The sequence below is a fragment of the Siphateles boraxobius genome, unplaced genomic scaffold (genome assembly GCF_051911475.1).
Source record: "Siphateles boraxobius isolate OS27281-9 unplaced genomic scaffold, OSU_SipBor_1 5, whole genome shotgun sequence".
NCBI lineage: Eukaryota > Metazoa > Chordata > Actinopteri > Cypriniformes > Leuciscidae > Siphateles > Siphateles boraxobius.
In genome coordinates this window covers 21,890,404-21,911,797 of record NW_027509141.1, presented here as the reverse complement: position 1 = coordinate 21,911,797, position 21,394 = coordinate 21,890,404, and the positions used below count along the sequence as shown (strand labels likewise).

At 41.0% G+C, this 21,394-nt stretch overlaps 1 protein-coding gene across 2 annotated transcripts in view; it reads left to right on the top strand.

Annotated features, from left to right (window-relative positions):
• fmoda (fibromodulin a) overlaps window positions 1–20,442 on the top strand; it is a 62,998-nt gene extending 42,556 nt beyond the window's left edge. The window contains exons 1-3 of one of the 2 annotated variants that reach the window (XM_077203322.1): window positions 15,260–15,388; window positions 16,592–17,500; window positions 19,431–20,442. In XM_077203322.1, coding sequence (XP_077059437.1) covers window positions 16,618–17,500; window positions 19,431–19,582 — 1,035 coding nt within the window. In that variant the 5' untranslated portion in view covers window positions 15,260–15,388; window positions 16,592–16,617 and the 3' untranslated portion in view covers window positions 19,583–20,442. Of the gene's footprint in view, window positions 1–15,259; window positions 15,389–16,591; window positions 17,501–19,430 lie in introns of those variants that run through there. The other variant, XM_077203321.1, reaches the window with a different exon arrangement.
• Window positions 20,443–21,394: the final 952 nt, after the last annotated feature.

The window sequence follows — 21,394 nt, the reverse complement described above, 5'->3', positions numbered from 1 at the left end:
GTGATATGTTTCTTCAAAGCTTGATAATGTATTATGCACAACTGATGTTGAATCATATGTCAATGCTTATGCAAACCATATACTGTTACATAAACAGCCTGCAGCCCGCTGACTGATGAACTGTAATATCACGTCATTGAGTCTGTGAGAAAGAGGAGTATGTTTGAAGGCAGTATATTTTCTCTTTGCAGTTCTGGAACATCTAGCACAGAGAGCAATGGTTACAGTCAGACAGCTGGAGGGGGCCTGGGGAGCCAAACAGACCCTGTTCGTCTATAAGAGAGTAGGAGAAAAGAAAAGAGGGAGGGAGGGAGGGAGGGGGAGAGAGAGAGAGAGAGAGAGAGAGAGAGAGAGAGAGAGAGAGAGAGAGAGAGAGAGAGAGAGAGAGAGAGAGAGAGAGAGAGAGAGAGAGAGAGAGAGAGAGTGGTTTAGTTGAGATAGCTTTAGTCCAACACTTCAAAGGCCTTCCATAGGGATGAGACAATGTTTTGGTCTATGAACGTCTGAAAAGGCAGAGTGCCCCCTAGCACTCAAATCAACCATCAACAATCACAAAAGCAAGGTTCTGCATGACCCCCTGTCCTATATAAATATTGCTTTGAATATAGTGGAAGATTTTTAGATGAGACTACTATGAAATATTACTATTTTATATTTATACGTAGTATTATTGTTAATTTACTTATTGCTCTAAATTAATATTTAAATTACATCATATTATTATTGTTATGTATGGTTTTGAAACATATTTTTTACTGCAACCCACCACACACACACATGTTAACATTTAACATTGTTTAATACATTTTTAAAAGCTCTTTTTATTGAAAGATCAAACACATAAACATTAAAAGCACAATATAACAAATACAAATTACATTATGTGGAATATTTAAAAATCTGTAAAAAATATATATTAAATCACTTTATTTAATATAGTCACCAAAAATTTTGTACTGACAACAGTAATCGTTTCCTTTGCTCTGAAACTTCTCAAAATGTTTATTCGTTTAATATTTTAATTAAATTATATTATTATTAATCTGCATTATTTCAAATATAATTTTAATTTCAAACATAAATCACCAAAATTTTAACATTTTTTTTTTTTTAAAGCTCACTTTTTTATTGAAAGCGCAAAAATAAATAAATAAAATAAAACGATTAATATAACTTATTTTGCCCTCTGTAAACTTTTTTGCAAACTGTAAACTTGGCTGATTTGTTACAAGACTGAAAAGTTTATGTTAGCCTATACACTCTCAGAAAAAAAGGTACAAAAGCTGTCACTGTGGTGGTACCTTTTCAAAAGGTACACCTTTGTACCTAAAGAGTGCATATTAGTCCCTGAAAGGTACATATTGGGACCAAAAGTGCACATATACCTAAATGGTACATATTACTGAGGAGTGCATATTAGTACCTCAAAGGTTCATATTGGTACCAAAAGTGTACATACCTAAATGGTACATAGAACCATTTTGAAGGGTACTGTCTCAGTGACAAATTTTGTACTTTTTCTTTAGTGTAAAAATGGTAATTTCTCTAGAAAAATGTTTGAATTTAGGCATAACTCGATTTTATACTTTAAGTTTGACACATTTGAAGTCTTTTGAACTCTCTTTAAAAGCATGACAGGTAGTTTATGAAAAACACTGACTGAGCTGTGAAAGTATTGCTCTAAGCTGGAGTGTTTTTGAAGGGGGCCTTTATGTTATTCTGTTCCTTCACTGTAGTCCACCAGTGGCTGCCAAATTTCTTTTCAATTTAAACAGAAGGAAATTTTTGGAATTGTACCTTGTTCCCCAGCAGGCAATGCAGGCTGCATTTTTTTTTACCACAAAAAAATTAATAAAAAAGAGTTTCTTTGCATTCATGATATAGCAAAACAGTTTTCCTATCCCATTTTTATAGTAGAGGGATAGACTTTATTAGCATAACTGCAATGTTTGGAAAGAAGCAAAAACTTTTGCTAAATTATGTAGGGTTAAACTCATCAATGTATTGATCTCATTCAGTATATTTATGGTATACATCCATAATTTCTAACACTCATGTTCTCCATCATCTCCTCACTTCCTCACCATTCTCCATGTTTAATTACAACTTCCAGTCAGCAAAATTCTGTGTACGTACATCCAGTCAAAACACTACTTACATGTATACATTGCGGTCCGTGTTTGCATTTTCATGAGCTTGCTCCAGTTGTGTGTGCTGTTTTTCTCTTGGTACGTGATGACTGAGGTCTTTGTAACTGTTGTGTGGTTAGCAGACTGCTGTCATGCCAAGCCATTGGCACAAGACAGGCAAGCTGGACATGTTACAGAGAGGGTATGACGAACAGTTCACAGGACAAGATATGTCTGTTGCCTAATGCATTCAAGCACAAATTCCTTACAAGCGATTTACAGGCCTGTGGTAAGCCTGTGTTTTTCATTTCTCTCAAAGCCTTGTTTCGTGGATCTATACTTCATATGTTACATTGAAAGCTTTGATCAAGCCTGTTGATTAATTCCAGTCTATATGAATGAATAGGATCTGTTATTTCCTATTGAGATCATCTGCCTGTGAATCATGTGTTGGCTCCAGAATTGCATGCTTTTCCCTAAACTGATGCCTAGAGGGTGCTATATCTCAAACTACACATCATCACTACACAAAGGACATCAGAATGATATTTTTTAAAATTGTTAGAAATTAATAATGAATTGTGAGTTCTGATAATGATTTGACCTATGCCAGAGTACGCTTAAGTTTTACTAAAGTGTACTTTGGTATGCTAATTTTATTATCTGCTAAATTTTATCTACTAGAATAATACATTTATCAAAATATGAAACAGCACAAATGAAGGAACTTTTATGATTTGTATTGAAGGTAACAGATTTCAACTATTTCCTTTTTGTATGACATTGAAACTGTTTACTATTTACTATTACTATTAATAATGACTTTTGGCTCAATAAACTCCTAATTAATGCTCATTGATAGTTAGTTAGGTAGTTGTTTAGTTAAAGGGATAGTTCACCCAAAAATGAAAATTCTGTCAGTATTTACTCACTCTCATGTTGTTCCAACCCCGTAAGACCTTCCTTCATCTTCGGAACACGAATTAAGATATTTTTGATGAAATCTGAGAGCTGGATCACTCCTCCATAGGCTTCTTAAGGGATTGAAACTTGTTCCCCGAAAAGTTATTATAGACATCGTTAAAATAGTCCAAGTGCCTGCATTGGCTCAATATTAAAGGGAAAGTTCACCCAAAAATGAACATTCTGTCATTATTTACTCAGACTGGAATCCAGCTCTCAGATTTCATCAAAAATATCTTATTTCGTGTTCCGAAGATGAACGAAGGTCTTACGGGGTTGGAACAACATGAGAGTGAGTAAATACTGACAGAATTTTCATTTTTGTGTGAACTAACCGATTAAGTTTATCAAACGATGAGAATACTTTTTGTGCGCAAAAAAAAACAAAAATAACGACTTTATTTCAACTATTCATTTCCTTCTCTGTTGGCCTCGAGTCAGTTCACTAGTGTAATAGCGTAAGCTTCTGTTGTTGTACATCGCACGCATCACCCACATGACCAGCGTCGGCCAATAGTGTGCCTATGTGTGACGTAGCTCTACGCAATCACACTACGTTGACTGACTAGAGGCCCACAGAGAAGGAAATTAATAGTCCAATTATAGTCGTTATTTTTGTTTGTTTTAGTGCACAAAAAGTGTTCTCATTGCTTGATAAACTTAAGATTGAGCCACCTTAGTCACTTGGACTATTTTAACAATATCTTTAATACCTTTTCTGGGCTGGCAAGTTTCAATCCCTTAAGAAGCCTATGGAGGAGTGAACCAGCTCTCAGATTTAATCAAAAATATCTTAATTCGTGTTCCGAAGATGAACGAATGTCTTATGGGGTTGGAACAACATGAGGGTGAGTAAATACTGACAGAATTTTCATTTTTGGGTGAACTAACCCTTTAAGGGATGTAGAATATGGTCATGCAGATTTAAGCATTAATATGTGCTCTATAAGTACTAATAAACGACTCGGTTACTAACGTAACCTCGGTTCCCTGAGAGGAGGGAACGAGTATTGCATAAGTAGCTTACGCTATGGGAAAACTCCTTTTCTCGAGAATATTGAAGTCTTTATGTAAAACGCATTGCAGCTGCACAGCTGACAGCAATGAACGAAGGAAGCTCGGTCATTGGCTGTGCTGCGGCAACTTGCTCGAACCAATGACGGGGCGACTCTGAATGCGTGACCAATGAGCGCGCTTCGCGCCCGCGCGCGTCAGAGCCCGCCAAGATGGGCATGGCCAAGAGCTATTTATTGGGCGCCCCGTCATGAGAGTTCTTTAGGTTAAAACGACTGAAGCGAACTAACCAAGCACAAGCACGGCAGCTTACGCAATACTCGTTCCCTCCTCTCCGGGAACCTAGGTTACGTCAGTAACCGAGTCGTTCCCTTTCGAGAGGTCTCTCCTATTGCGTAAGTAGCTTACGCTATGGGAACACCATGCAAAACGCCGTGCGTGCTGAACTTCGCCTTATGATAGCCAGAGGCAGGTGCCTGAGCTCAAAAGCAAAGTTATCATCCCACTAGCCGGCAGAGGCGAGCTTTATATGTGGGAAAAATACAGAGCGGCTAGAAGGCGCTCAGTGTGACACAAGCACATACATAAGTAATGTACCGCCCACCAAAATACAACAAACATTTTATAAGAGACTTTTCTGATTTTTTGGCTGGGATCATGACAGATTATGACAGGATTTTAATTGCTGGGGATCTTAACATACATGTCTGTTGTCCTTCAAACCCACTTGCCAAAGACTTTTTAGATATGATTAATGCTTTTAATCTTTCACAACATGTTAGTGGAGCGACACATGAATATGGGCACACCTTAGATCTTGTTTTATCGTATGGGTTGCCAATTTCTAATATCCAAGTTCATGATGCTGCTTTTTCTGATCACATGCCTGTCTTGTTTGATCTTACTCTGCCTTCTCATAATCTCAACCTGCCTGTTTCCACGCGCCTGTGTCGGGTTTATAAGCCTTCCACTGCTGCTCAGTTTACTTCTGCTTTTATTAATGTAACTCAGTCTGGTAATAGTTATCTGGCTAACCTTGACACAGAGCAATTACTTTCTTCCTTCCTTTCCACCTGTGCCGACATCCTTAATACTGTTGCACCGCAAGAAGTTAGGTGTCTCAGATCGAAATCTGAGCCTTGGCTCAATGACGCCACCCGTGAGGCCAGGCGAGTGTACAGGAGAGCCGAGCGCAGGTGGAAAAAGGACAAGCTTCATGTATCATATGAAGTCCTTAAAGACAGCTTGAGGAAATATCAGAAAATTGCTAAAGCCGAAAAAAACAGATATTTTTCTGACATTATCTCACAAAACGTTAATAAACCCCGTGTTCTTTTTAAAACTATTGATTATTTATTAAACTCTTCACAATCCTCCTGTCTGGAAGCTTCGTCTGAAGTCTGTGAAAAATTTCTAATCTTCTTTTTAGGCAAGGTTGCCACTATTAGAGCCCATATATTACCCGCTGCTTTTGATTCTTCCATAGTTAGCACTTGCTCAACTGTTCTCAACCAGTTTGAGCCTGTGTCACTTTCAAATCTCACTAAAATAGTCATTCAGCTAAAATCCTCATATTGTCCTACTGATATTGTGCCCCCTCGCATCTTTAAGGAAACCTGGGAGACAATTGGCCCGAATGTTTCAAAAATCATAAATAGTAGTCTGGCAGCAGGTGTTGTGCCAGCATATTTTAAAGAAGCAGTTGTGGAACCCCTGATTAAAAAAAGAAATCTGGATTCCTTGGTTTTATCCAATTACAGACCTATCTCGAAGCTTCCTTTTATCTCAAAAATTTTAGAGAAGACTGTACTTTTACAGTTGCAGTCTTTCTTAGATGTACATGGTATTTTTGAGATTTTTCAATCTGGTTTTAAGGCACTTCATAGCACTGAGACTGCACTTCTAAGAGTTTTTAATGACCTGTTATTAACCACTGATTCTGGTAATTCTGCCATACTAGTGCTTTTAGACCTCACCGCCGCATTTGATACAGTGGACCACGCAGTTCTTATCTCGCGTCTAGAGCACAGTGTTGGTATCAGGGGCACTGCTTTGCAGTGGTTTAAGTCATATTTGTCTGGAAGATGCTTTTCAGTAAAGCTTGGGGACTTTGGTTCATCTACTGCCCCCCTTATTTGCGGTGTTCCACAGGGCTCAATTCTTGGACCACTTCTCTTTTCATTATATCTCCTTCCCCTCGGAAGCATAATTAGAAAGCATGGCATCTCCTACCATTTCTATGCGGACGATTCCCAAATATATCTGCCCCTTAAAAAAGGTGAAAACTCCCTCGTACCTCTACTAGAGTGTTTAAAAGATATTAAAGACTGGATGTCTTCAAACTTTTTAAATTTAAATGAAGATAAAACTGAGGTCATTGTGTTTGGCCCCAGTCGGGTCAGTGATAACATTTCTGTTGACCTGGGCTACCTGCAACAATTTGCGAAACCCGTAGTGACAAATTTGGGTGTGAAAATGGATAGTGGTTTTAAACTTGATAAACAGATAAATAATGTTGTTAAATCCAGTTTTTATTATCTGAGGCTTTTAGCTAAAATTAAACCGGCTTTATCTCGTAAGCACTTTGAACATGTGATTCATGCATTTATTTCAACACGGCTAGACTACTGTAATGCGCTTTACATTGGCGTTGACCAATCCTCTCTCTCACGCTTACAGTTAGTGCAAAACTCGGCCGCTCGTCTTTTAACCGGAACTCGCAAGCATGAACACATTACACCAGTGCTGGCCTCGCTCCACTGGCTTCCGGTCCATTTTAGAATACATTTTAAAATCTTATTGTTTGTTTTTAAGTCACTAAATGGGTTGGCACCTCATTATATTTCAGACCTCTTACAAGTCTATACCCCCCCACGATCCCTTAGGTCTACTGACCAACTTCGGCTGGTCACTCAAAAAACCAGGTTAAAAACCAGGGGTGACCGTGCTTTTGCAGCAGCAGCACCCAAACTGTGGAATGAGTTACCATCACAGGTCAAATTATCTCCGACCATTGAATGTTTTAAATCTCGTCTTAAGACACACTTGTATGCCCTGGCTTTTAACCCAGCTTGAGAGCTGTGTAGTCTTGTTGTTTGATGTGTTTCCATGTGTTTTATATTAGTGTTTTTTCTTGTTCAGCACTTTGTAAACTTTTGTTTTTTAAATGTGCTATATAAATAAAAACGGTATGGTATGGTATAATCTAGATACGAACTCGTAGTTCAACTAGTATCATGCTGATAGTACATTGGAATGCAATGTCGGGACCTGTAGGTTGTAGAACCTGATAAATGTGGACGGTGAGGCCCAGCCTGCCGCCGCACAAATATCCTCGATCGGTATCCCGCTCGACCATGCCCAGGAAGAAGCCACACTCCTGGTGGAGTGTGCTTTGACTCCCCAGGGGCATTGAAGTCCCTTAGCTTCATAAGCCAGCGCTATAGCCTCAACTATCCAGTGAGAGATTCTCTGCTTTGAAACGGCTGAACCTTTCGTATGGCCACCAAAGCATACAAACAGTTGTTCTGTCTGTCTGAATAGGGCAGAACGCTCCAAATACACTCTGAGAGCCCTAACGGGGCAGAGTAGATTAGCGTCGTGTTCGTCTGCTGGAGACGATAGCGCAGTTAGGGAGATAACCTGTGCTCTGAAGGGAGTGGTGAGCACTTTAGGAATATACCCATGTTTCGGTCTAAGGACGACCCTGCAGTCGTTAGGTCCGAATTCTAGGCAGCTGTTTAAGGTGCACGGTTCGGAGTGGTTCGAACGGGGGCCCTTTAATAGCGTCTAGGACATTAGCTAGGTCCCAGATCGGCACTGAGGGGGGGCGTTAAGGGTTCATCCTCCTAGCGCCCCTTAGGAAACGAATAATTAGGTCGTTTCTTCCCAATGGACGTTCCATTACAGGGTTGTGTGACGCTGTGATAGCCGCCACATATACTTTGAGCGTGGAGGTGGTGCGGCCCGCCTCCAGAAGCCCTTGTAGAAAAGCGAGTACGTTCGTAATCTCGCATGTCTCAGGGTTCAGGCCCTTGGCATTACACCAGTCACTGAACACTTTCCATTTCTGGGCATATAAGCGTCTCGTGGAGGGCGCCCGCGCCTCAGCGATGGTTTTTAGCGCTCCGCTCGTGAGGTTCCTGGGAACCCGTTGAGGGGCCATGCATGAAGGGCCCACAGATCGGGGCGGGGATGAAATATCATCCCGCTGGCCTGACTGAGGAGGTCTGGCCTCAGTGGAATCGGCCGTGGTGCAGATTGCATTTGCATCAGATCTAAAAACCATGTTTGGTTCTTCCAGAGTGGGGCTATCAGAAGCACTGCGTTTTTCTCCTCTCTGACCCGACTGATGACCTGTGGCAGCATCGCAATCGGGGGAAAGGCATATAAGGGGCGGCTCGGCCAGCTCTGGGCGAGCGCGTCCGTGCTCTTCGTGAAGAAAAGAGAGCAGTGCGCGTTCTCCTTGGACGCGAAGAGGTCGATCTCCGCTTTGCCAAAGGTTTTCCATAACCATTGAATCGTCAGCGGGTTGAGAGCCCATTCTCCTGGGAGAATCTTGTCTCTGGATAGCATGTCTGCCCCCTGGTTCAGGGCGCCTGGCACATGCGCTGCTCTCAGCGAGCGCAAGTTGTGCTGGGACCATAAAATGAGTCTCCTGGCCATTGAATGCATGGAGCTCGACCTGAGTCCACCCTGGCGATTTATGTACGACACTACCGTCATGTTGTCTGTTCGGACCAGGACGTGTTAGTTTTTTAGATGTGGAAGCAGGGCTCTGAGAGCCAAAGCGACCGCTTTCATCTCCAGACAGTTTATGTGTAGGCGCTTCTCCGGGTTTGACCAAAAGCCGGAGACAGGCCTGCCCTCGTAAAGGGCCCCCCAACCTATTTTGGAGGCATCTGTCGTTATCATCTTTCTCCTTGTGTTCACACCCAGACTCACGCCTGACTGGTACCAGTCGGCGGCTTTCCAGTGCGTCAGGGCTTTTATACAGCCGTGGTTCGCTCTGATTAAAAAGTGGCCCGAACGCCACGCGTGAGTAGGGACGCGGCTCTTGAGCCAGCATTGGAGAGGGCGCATATGCAACAATCCTAGCTGGAGTACGGCCGATGCTGAGGTCATGAGACCGAGCATCCTCTGAAACCGCTTGACGGGGGCGCGCGCGCCCGCCCTGAATGATGTTGCAAGGCGCCGGATGGTGAGCGTGCGCTCTGATGAGAGACGCGCTGTCATTTTCATCGAGTCTAGAACTATTCCCAGGAAAGAAATCCTCTGGCTGGGAGATAGTATGCTTTTTGCAAAATTGATTCTTAGACCCAGGCATTCTAAATGGCTGATAATCCAAGATCTGTGTGTTATTAACTGACTCTCTGATTGTGCTAGGACCAGCCAATCGTCGAGATAATTCAGTATTCGCACTCCCCTTCGTCTCAAGGGGGAAAGTGCTGCGTCCATACATTTCGTGAATGTACGGGGAGCCAGGGACAGGCCGAACGGAAGTACTGTGTACTGGTAAGACTGTCCCTCGAAAGCGAATCTCAGAAACGGCCTGTGATGAGGCGCTATTGGAATGTGAAAGTAAGCATCTTTCAGATCCACTGAGAGAAACCAATCTCCTGGGCGTACTTGCGCGAGGATATGCTTGGTTGTTAACATTCTGAACGAGCGAATCATTAGTGCTTTGTTCAGGTGTCTGAGATCTAGGATGGGGCGGAGACCACCATCCTTTTTCGGGACGAGAAAATAGCGGCTGTAAAAACCTGCCTCGCTCATAGAGGGGGGAACAGTTTCCACAGCGCACTTTTCTATTAGTTTGCGCACCTCGGTGCGTAGAACCTGTGAACACTCCTTCCTCACTTTCGTCTCGACCACAGTCGTAAAACGTGGTGGTCTGTGAGCGAACTGGAGCGAGTATCCGTGCTTTACTATATTCAATACCCATTTCGGCATATCTGGAATGTTTTCCCATGCCGCTGCGTGTACAGATATGGGCTGAATACAGGCTAGGGGCGGGCCGCTGTGACGTAGGGACCCGGCCAGCGAATCGCCTGAGCTCGTAGCTCTCAGAGGCGCGGGTGCGCGCTGAGCAGCTGAGTGAATGGGCGCGTGTGTGCTTACAACAGCGCGCGCTATGTCTGTAAAACTCGCAGCCTGAGCTGGGGTTGTGTTTGACACTGTAAGGACAGTGTTTATAAGTGGGGGTGCATAAACAGTGATAGGCACACGCGTCACTTTTATAATGTTTCCCGCTTTTACTGGGGATGAATTCATAACTGTGTTAACAGTGCTTGTGTGTAGTGGTGCGTACATGACCGTAGGCACGTGATCTACATTCATGGGGCGCGCAGCCTGAGCTGGGAATGAATTTGGCACTGTTTTGACAGTATCTGGGAATGCACACTTGGTGGACATGTGAACCCTTAGTGACACAGGCAGAAAAAGACTCTTTTTGTGTTTTCTGTGCGTCGCCGTAAAAACGGCGTTTGTTTGCAGGTGAGCGAGCTCTGTGACTGGCCCATTGACTGCTGTATGGACATTTCCAGCCGCCTGTAAGGGGACTGGGTAATGTTTGAGCTTTTGCAGAGAGAGTGGTCCGGCTTTTGCGAGACACGCACTCTCTCTTCTCATTCCTGTGGCTAAATGGTAAATGGTAAATGGACTGCATTTATATAGCGCTTTCACAGACCGAATGGCCACCAAAGCGCTTTACATATTTTGCCTCACATTCACCCATTCATACACACATTCATACACCGACGGCGGTGTCAGCCATGCAAGGTGCCACCCAGCTCGTCGGGAGCAGTTGGGGTTAGGTGTCTTGCTCATGGACACCTCAACACTTGGTCAGGTGGAACCGGGGATTGAACCACCAACCTTTCGGTTTGTAGACAACCTACATGAACCACTGAGCCACTGCCTCTACGGCCTTCGAGAGGACGCGGATAATCTCCGTATCCATGGTGGAGCCCCCGCTCGTGCTAGCTAGCGTCGACGGGGCGGGGTCGAGAGTGGAGCCCGGCCAGTCGTCCGATGCAGCGTCGATGGACAAGCTGTCATCCATTCCGCCATCGTCCTCGGACGCGCCGAAAGTCACAAGGCCTGCTCTGCTAGAGGGGTGTGGGTCCGGCTGGGTGAACTGAACCGGCGGTGGGGAAGGTAAGAGCGGCGGTGAAGCACGCGGAGACTGGCTCGGCGTGACGTCACTGAGCTCCGGTTCAGGAAGCCTCTGTGAGCGTCGCTTTTTCTTAGTGCGCGGCTCAAACAGAGGGGTGGCGGTGATGGGCTCGCTCACGGCCAAAGCGGCGAGGCGAGCCCGCAGTGCGGAGAGACCCAGGTCATCACATTCCGGGCATCCGCCCTTGGTCAAAGCAGCTTCTGCGTGGTCCCGGCCCAGACAGCGAGCGCAGATGATGTGACGATCCCCGTCCGGGAGAAGGTCTCTGCACGACGCGCAGGAAGGCATTTGAAACAACGCCTCAGAAAATTGCTCTTTTACAAGTGTCGCGGGGCGAACAGATGTAAAGATACTTGCGTGTGTGGCACGCCGGATGGCTCAGTAGGATGGCGTTCGAAGGCGGCTGAAGGTGCCGACGTCCTCGTAGCAATCCCGCTGGTATGCTTTTCGACGGCGGCGAAGGCTTCAATAATCCGGAGGATCCAGCGAAGAAGGTGTTCGCTGAAGGACATTAAATCTAAAGAACTCTCATGACGGGGCGCCCAATAAATAGCTCTTGGCCACGCCCATCTTGGCGGGCTCTGACACGCGCGGGCGTGAAGCGCGCTCATTGGTCGCGCATTCAGAGTCGCCCCGTCATTGGTTCGAGCAAGTTGCCGCAGCACAGCCAATGACCGAGCTTCCTTCGTTCATTGCTGTCAGCTGTGCAGCTGCAATGCGTTTTACATAAAGACTTCAATATTCTCGAGAAAAGGAGTTTTCCCATAGCGTAAGCTACTTACGCAATAGGAGAGACCTCTCGAAAGGGAACTGCCAATATCGTAGTAATATGCATGTTGATAAACAACTAGTTAATAGTGAGAATTGGACCCGAAACTAAAGTGTTGCCATAGAGTGTAATGTTTTTCCTTTGTATTGTACTATATTATTAATTTTTTACTATAATAATCTAATCAGAGAGTGAAATAATACTTAAGTATTTATTCATGTCAATATTTATTGTTTAAAAACAAATCCTGTAAAAATATAATTTTTTACACTAATTACTTGTTGCAATTTGTTTGCAATTCACACAGGTTTGGAACAACATGAGGGCAAGTAAATGATGACAGAATTTTCATTTTTAGGTGAAATATCCCTTTAACTCTGGACAAAAAACTAAAAAAACATGCACATTGAGACATTTTCTTCAAATAGTTATGTTCTAACATCTTTATGTTCAACGGAAGGTATGTCATACAGCTTTTGGACAACAAATGCATGAGTAAATGATGACAATATTCATTTTTGGACTTAGAACTGTAGACATTGGAATCAGACATCTATACAGTATATGGTCAAAATTCTAGCGGAATAACTTGCTATACTTGAAGATCACTAATAGTTTCGGTAACACTTCAGTTTGAGGAACAATTCTCACTAGTTGCTTATTAGCTTGAATATTACTAGCATATTGACTGTTTATTAGTACTTATACAGCACACTATTGCCTTATTCTGCATGACCATATTCTACATCCCTTAATTCTAGCCAATACCTAAACTTAACAACTACCTCACTAACTATTAATAAGTAAATTTGGAGTTTATTGAGGCAAAAGTCTTATTTAATAGTGAATATGTGTTTCCCAAACTAAAGTGTGACCATAGTTTCAGTCTTCATTTAAACACAGAGGTCATCACTCAAGATAATGTAAGAAAGCACGTCTCAGAGAGATTCAGGTCACCTCTGTAGTCTGACCTCTGTGTGCTGAAACACAAATCACATATCAGCCTAAAGTTCAAAGAGGCTAAGTCACGGCTGGAGAGAGATCAGCAGGAGCAGGGACAGGGATGGCAGGAATGTAAAGTGCTTCCTGATGCTGAGTTCACCTTCCTCTGGGATCAGACCCTGTGCATTCTGGTTTTTGGACCTGAGGCTTTTTAGAGACACCAAGGCTACGTGCAGCTAAGGTATGATTAGTATTTTACTGGACTATAGGGAACGAATCATCTGTACATGCATCCGAATAATGTATGGACTGAAGGGATACTGGGGGGGTGAAGAATCCTATGCTGTTTCATTGTATAGATCTTCAATTTTCTGTCACAATTCATGCTAAAAGTGGCTAGCTAAAGTTGTTTTTATAGGTGATTAGCTCGCTGATCTACTTACTAAACAAACCCAAGTCAAGCAATTTACTGAGGTGGATTTGACATCCTTGTAAAAATGAAGAACACTTTATTATACTTTTAAAAAGAGTACTTATTAGACAAATAATAGTCAAGTCACCTTTATTTATATGTAGCCCTTTTTAAAATACAAATTTGTTTCAAAGCAGCTTTACTGTGATAACAGGAAATTAATGCAACAGAGTTTGTTTTACAGCAAAAGAAAGTCATTATCCAGTTTAAGTAAGTACAGTGATGATTCATTTCCATTGTAAAGATCATATGTTATTCATTTAGTTCATTTATCTATAGCAGCTCTGGAGAAAACAGTGATGTCATCGTCCAGCTCAGTTCAGTTTTCATACAATGGTGTCAATGCTGGCAGATCAATAATATTTTTCTCAATAACATAATTAGACAAATACTACTTAAGTGCGAACTGAATGTAATGTTTTCAGGCACTTGCATGTTAATTGCAATTAAATAAAAATGTATTATATTTTAAAATCAGATTAAATGCAATTAGTAATTTTAAGGAATTTGTTTTTGACAGACTTAAGTAGGACTTAAGTACATTATTATATGTAATGTTTTAATTAATTCTACAGCCTTTGAAAAATTCCACTGCTGATTGAATTTGACAAGCAGTATGGACACTAAGATATACTTTAATGTCATAATAATTGGATCTTGTATGTCATGTATACAAATATACTTAATGCAATGATGAATTTAGTAATAATCACTGGTTAGACTTTATTTTAAGGTGCCCTTGTTACAGTATACTTATACAAATAAGTACTGAGTAATTTTAATTAACAACATGTACTTATTATATACTTAGGGTTTGATTTAGGCCTGTAATTATGCATAGATTACAGTACTATAGTACTTTTAGTACATGTAAGATGTGTAACAGGGAAACTGTAAAATAAAGTGTTAATATCATCCCTTATTAGTATTACACTAAATTCAGTTACAACCACTTACTCCAGTAACTTTAAAACTGCATTTGGAAGGTTGACAATGATTTTGAAAATGTTTTGTCTCATTGGTAAACCAAACTAGCTATACGAGAACTACCCAAAACATCTACAATTCTCACTACCTTTCCACACCTATGGTGTTTCACGGTCTCCATCCCTTCAAACAGTAAATAAAAATCGAGAATCCCTCAAGACCTGTGGCTGTGATTGTATATTCAGGCCTGAAGCTGTCTGGCTTTGTGTCTTGCATTGAGGCCAAAGCACAGCACCTCTAGCACGCCACAGATCTACTTACTTACCAATAAACAGCTGGCTGCAACCAGCCATCAAAGACCACAAAAAGAGAGGCCTCTCAAGAGATGGGGGACCTGACATTCCTCAGGATGAGGGCCTGGAGATATGAAACACAAAAAGATATGAAACACACAGGAGATCGAATGGCAGATGAATGTTTAATATTTGCCGCAATGTTAGCATGGCCACTTCTTTTCTGGTAAATAACTTGAGTCAGTAAGCCTGCATCTGAGGAAAATGTGATGAACATGTTTCTTTTTTTAATCTGAAGTGAAAATGTATGTTGTGCCTCTTGGGCGGCTCAGAGGTAGAAAGAGTCTCGAGAGTTGTATACAGCTCCCTCATGCACTGTTGATAGTTTGGTCAGTCTCGAAGTGAGGGCCGCATTCTCCTTAATGAGAAAAGCTTGATGTGTGCAGAAGCAGATGTCCCTAATATGTTCCACAGCTGGGAGTGATCGAGACCAGCCACTCAAAACTGGTGAAAAAAAATGGACTTGGGATGGTGAAAGGCAAGTCTTTTGTAATTGGACAGGGTTTGAGAGGGGGCTTCGGAGGGTGGAGGCAAAAAATCTTGTAGGGGAGAAGGGGTATTTGCAATCTTTGCCAAAGTCATTCCATATTGCTACAGGGACTCACAGTGAGACAAAGAGAAGGCAGTGCCTTTGTTGATCAGGTAGGTGTGATGCTGTTTGCTATTGCCAACATGTTAGTGCAAGATTTATTTATTTAGTTTTTTTTTTTCTTGTCTTATTTTGCATCTCTGCATCAATGGAGACTTGTTGAAATTTTCCTCTTTGGATTTGGTACTGAGTGGAATAAGCTCACAGTAGCTTAATTCAGGTTGTGTGTTGCTGTTTGTTCTTGAGTGTGTTCTTTGCGGAATAGATTTAAATGTTGTTGTTCTCATGATTTTCATTTCTCCTTCACAAGTGACCTCACTATTTTATCACATTTTGTGTAGTATAGCCACTATTCTTCAGGTTTATCATGCACAATTAACCATTTTTGTCTGGGGTGCAATACTTTCTGTATCTTCTTTTTATCTACATTTTCGGTAACACTTTAGTTAAGTTTTCAATTGTCACTATTAAGTAGTTGCTTAGCATGCATGTTACAATGATATTGGCTATTTATTATCACTTATAAAGCACATATTATTGCTTTATTCTGCATGACCATATTAAACATCCCTTAATCCTACCCAATACCTAAACTTAAGAACTACCTTATTAACTATTAATAAACAGTAATTAGGAGTTTATTGAGGCAAAAGTCGTAGTTAATTGTTCCCTAATTTAAACCATGTTTTCTTTTTTTTTATCTCAAAAACTTTCCCTGCTGCAAAACCGTTTTAAAGAAGCCTAAACTAATTTTCTGCTTTTATAGGGGTTTCGGTCATTAAGTCTAATCTGTTTTTTAGTTTTAGATGGATTTTCGTCACTTGTCAGCTACTGTAGACAATCCGGAAGCCAAGCTAGTCACCCTGGTGAAAAGAATTGTTTAAATCAGTCTAAGTGGATCAGTCTTTGCCTTAGCTGTTTTAAATCCTGGCAAATCTAATCCTGGCAAAACGGTATTCGGCTGTTTATGGCCAATCTGGTCTATTTGCTGGTTAAGCTGGTCAGAGAATGCCCTAAACTCCTTTTAAACTAGCCAGACTATAAGCTGGAAGTCCAGCTATAACTGTTTTTTTTTCTCAGCAGAGCACCCAGCTAAACCAGCTGACTATCAGCTCATCTGGGCTGGGTGGCCAGCTGGAACCAGCAAAGACCAGCAATCCATCTGTAGCTGGTTTCACAATTGGGGTTGCCAGCTATTAAGTATGTAATCATTTTATTGAATCCTACAAATATTAAAATGTTCTTTCTCTATGCAGCCGTCGAGTCTCTTGTTTCTGTGACAATGCGGCTAGTCGCTCTCTTGCTGTTGGGACTCCTGAAGTTCACGTTGGCTCAGGACAGAGATCCCTTCCAATGGCTTTCTTCTCTGCACAGCCGTGGTTACGCCTCTCTGCAGGCCGACAACACCGGGGGAGAATGTCCCGAGGAGTGCGACTGTCCTCCAACCTTCCCAATTGCCATGTACTGCGACAACCGCAACATTAAGCAAATGCCCTACATCCCATCCCGTATGAAGTATGTGTACCTACAGCACAATCAGATCACCTCTGTCCCAGATAATGCTTTTGGAAATGCCACCAACCTTGTGTGGGTTATGTTGCATGAGAACCATATTAACTCTGTGGGCAAGCAAGCGTTTGCTAAACTGGCGAACTTGGATCGCCTGTACCTGAACAGCAACAACCTAACCGAGGTGCCGTCCAACTTACCTCGCTCACTACGTGACCTCCGTCTTAATCACAATAAAATTGCCAAGTTGCCCCCCAACGCTTTTGAGGGCATGGAGAATTTGACCATACTTTTGCTCCATAACAATGGCCTCCAGGATATTGGTGGTGGCCTGAAAGGTCTGAAGTCGTTAACTCTGCTGGATGTGAGCAGTAACCAGCTCAAGAAGGTTCCAAATGGTCTTCCTGAGATGCTCCACCAGCTCTACCTAGAGTCCAACTCTATCGAAGCAATTCCAGTGAACTTCCTCAGCCAGTTCACCAACCTGCAGTACGTCCGTATTTCTCACAATGAGCTCACAAACAAAGGCATCCCCCAAAACACCTTTAACAACAGCGGTCTGGTGGAGCTGGATTTGTCCTTCAACAAGTTGGAGAGCATTCCGGTTGTTAGTACTAGTCTGGAACATCTCTATCTTCAGGCCAATCAGATCAAAGGTCAGATCAAAGCCTTATTTGTTAGAATTACTGTTGTTTTATTTTTTAAATTAAATATAATTGGATCATATTTCATGACTGGACTAACCTTTTGTAAGGAAAGGCTTGTATAGATAATCCAAAGACGATGCGATATAATTTTTTAATAAACTCTGGGAACTACAACACTACAATCCATGTAATGGAATGTACAATCCATCCTTTCTTCAGTCGAAAAGAAATTAAGGTTTTTGATGAAAACATTCTAGGATTTTTCTCCATATAATGGACTTCACTGGGTACCAAACTGTTCAAGGTCCAAATGACAGTTTCAGTGCAGCTTCAAATGGCTTTAAACGATACCAGACGATGCATAAGGTTCTTATCTTGCGAAACGATCGGTCATTTCAAAAATAAAATAAAAAATTTAAGTTTTATAAGCACAAATGCTCGCCTTGCTCTGTTCTGTGATGCGGGTTCGTGATTCTCCTGTTCGAACTCGTTCATCAAAATGAACAAATCTTTTTTTGAGTCATTTCATTCATTCAACGAACAAAATGAACGAAATGACTCGAAAAAAGATTTGTTCATTTTGATGAACGAGTTCGAACAGGAGAGTGCATTTTAGGATTTTTTAGGGAGCGAACGTTCCAGTGCAGTGAAAGGATTTTGTGATTGCGACAGCCCTTATAATAGCTGACTCCCTGATTAGTGCCCTGACTACTTAACTGATGGAGCTGATTGAAACACACCCTTAAATACACAGAGGATGATGATTAACAGAACAGGGAACAGGTGAGGACTAATTAGAAACCATGACAATAGATGACTAGAACTCAGGAAAAACAGACAATGAAAACTGTATGAAACACATAAAAACTTTGACTGAGGGGCAGTTTACACGACACCATTATGGCCAGTTTTGACCATTCGTTTACACGACAACGACATTTTGGGAGCTTGAAAACGGAAAGTTTAAAAAAACTGGTTTCAAAGTGCAAGTATTTGAAAACGGTCTGAAGACGATGACGTCATGCACATGCATATTACGTGTTCAGTCTATAGTGTTTCATCACCATCTAATGGCCTGGCAGCAGAATACAGCGGTTTTAGTCGTTTTCACAACTTTTTTAGCGAGTTATATATATATATATATATATATATATATATATATATATATATATATATATATATATATATATATATATATATATATATTTCGACTTCGATATATTAGGGCAATTTTATGAATAATAAAAAAAAAATACAATAAATAAGTAATTACTTAAAATTATATATTCTCTGAAATTAGTTATTTTTCTTGTGCAAATGTAACTTAGGCTATTTAAGGATGTTAGATATTTTTAAAGGTGCATTGCACAACAGTTCATGTTAAAAATATCCATTTTTCTAACCCATACATGCATAAAAAATTGCCTGATGGGCTGAATGAGCCCTTCTCTGATCACTGTGATTGCCTCTATAATCCTGTACAGTAAAATAAATAAGAGGGATTCGGGTCGGAATTTGAGACTGGGCGTGACGTCATGCGCGTTCACGCTCACCTGGCTATGTCTGGCAGGTTTGTGTATTCGCCGCAATTCTCCGTATCAGCGAAGACAACTCGCGAGACAAAAGTAGAAGATGGATTCAAAGAGACCAGCTTGTAGTCCGTTCAAAATCCCGAGGCAAACTCCACGGAAGACAAAGAAAACACACTCTGGTTGCAGTTTCGCTTGTTGCCAGAGGGGGGAATAGTTCTGCAAAAACTCAGACACTTGCGCTATGCACCTTTAAGGCTAGACTTTGATTTAATAAAAAAAATACTGATTAAGAAAATTATTCCTTGCCATGTAGGAGTGTAACAGTCTTATCTATTTTCTAATGACTGTTCCCATGACAGAAATGTTGAAATTTTAAATAAAACTTGATTGTTTTTCTTTTGTTTCAGAGTTCTCATTGGGCAGTTTCTGCAGTGTGGTGGATGTTATGAACTTCTCCAAGCTGAAAGTCTTAAGGCTGGAAGGAAATGAGATCAGTCCTGGAGAAATGCCCTCTGAAGCTGCCCTGTGCCTTCGTCTGGCCTCTGATATCGCTGTGTAATGGCACTGACCAATCAGCAGGGGGCTCTTTTTTTCCCCTCCAACATTATTATCTCAAAGTGGCATAACATAGCACTGATGTACATTTTTTATAGTAGGGAAAGTTAGAGTGCCTTGGGATTTTGTATGAGAGGAATCTAATTTCCTGTTGACTTTAGAGAGAGGTACAAACACAGAAATGGGGGAAAAAAGGAAATTGAGAGATTTAGATAGAAAGTGGAGATCCGTTGTAAAGGTATGTGAAGCCAATCAAAAGCCACATTGCCATTCTAATATGCTTTTCTTTTGGTTAGATAACACTATTGGCAGCGCTAAAATCAACATTACAGTTTGCTATTTTGCTTGATGCACATTTGATTAACTTTAGGTTTGTGCAACCTGGATTCATGTCTCTTCAGGAAAGGCTTGAACAATACTGTGAGTATTTATTCTACACGTGAAACAGAAGAACATATCTGAGAACAGAAACATATTACTTGACTACATCTATCTGACTTGTTCTATAATGTGTTATCTGATATATCATCATAAGAAAAGTAAAGAAAAACCTTTTAAATCAGTAATCTCTCCACTATTCACATTTGAAACAGGGGAAAGAAAAAACTTTAAATTGTTGTTTTAAGAGCAAATATATTGCATGTGAAATTTAAAAAATGACTGAGGTCCTGGTGTTTAAACATGCTTTCAGACCTCTCGTGTGGCTCAATAAAACATATTATGATGTTTTAAATGCTTTGATGTGAGTTTAATCCGTATGCAAACAAATCGTATTTCACCAGTTCTCTGTACCAACTTTCATATCGTAATATCTAAATTGGCCTAATATTTCTGTTGAATAAATTGCAGCTCACAAACTGCTAATTTACTTTGTCTGTTACTGATGTCATAGACTATAACACACCTTACCCTTAAGACACCATTCAGTTCAACATTCATTTGATAGATTTTTTTTCTTATTAATTTCTAAATATAAATGTATTGCTATTAATCTTAATTATATTGACACCTCTTTGAAATTTTGATGGAGTACTCCTGCTTGCAGAACATTTAGACAAATTTTGGCCGAATCAAGGAAGTAACATTCAATGAAAACTGACAGGAGAATGTGGCTTTTGTACTTTATGCCATAAATTAGTCACATATTAATTCAATTTGCAAGTCATGTGTTACTAGCCTGCAGGTCATTGGGAATTATTGTCACATTACGCACATTTGAGAATGTAGTGAGCTTAATGATGTTGAGTTGTTTGAGTCACCATGTGTTTGTGACAATAGGACAATGACATCATATTGCGTAATAGGGAGTATGCAATCCCTCACCAGTTCGATTGTGATGTATTCAGGTGACTCACAGTCTTCATTTGTACCGTTATATTTATACTTCCATAAGCCCAAAACCCTACAAAAATACACTATTTTTGGATTATAGCTTTCTATCTTTTTATCAAAGTTACTGCACATTTGAAACTCAACAGCAAGATACTGTCTAACTTTGACAACCAATGACTTGTTAGAGATAGATTTTTAAACTAAAACTTTTAAAAAACATGAGATTACCTTGCACAGCTCCCTGAACACTTGAAATTACAGCACATTTGTCAAATGAACTGATTTGTAAAACTAATATATATTAATGCCCTTCTGACCCCAGGCACTTTTTTAGGTGCTCACTCTCATTGCAGTGACTATTTTAACTAATAGAAAATGATAACATGTTTCATCTGAAACAGGCAAAGTCTTTTAAGGGGGGTGTTTGTTTCTTTTAACTGCCTGATAAGCACTTTAATGACAGTCAAAACACTTCTGGACAATA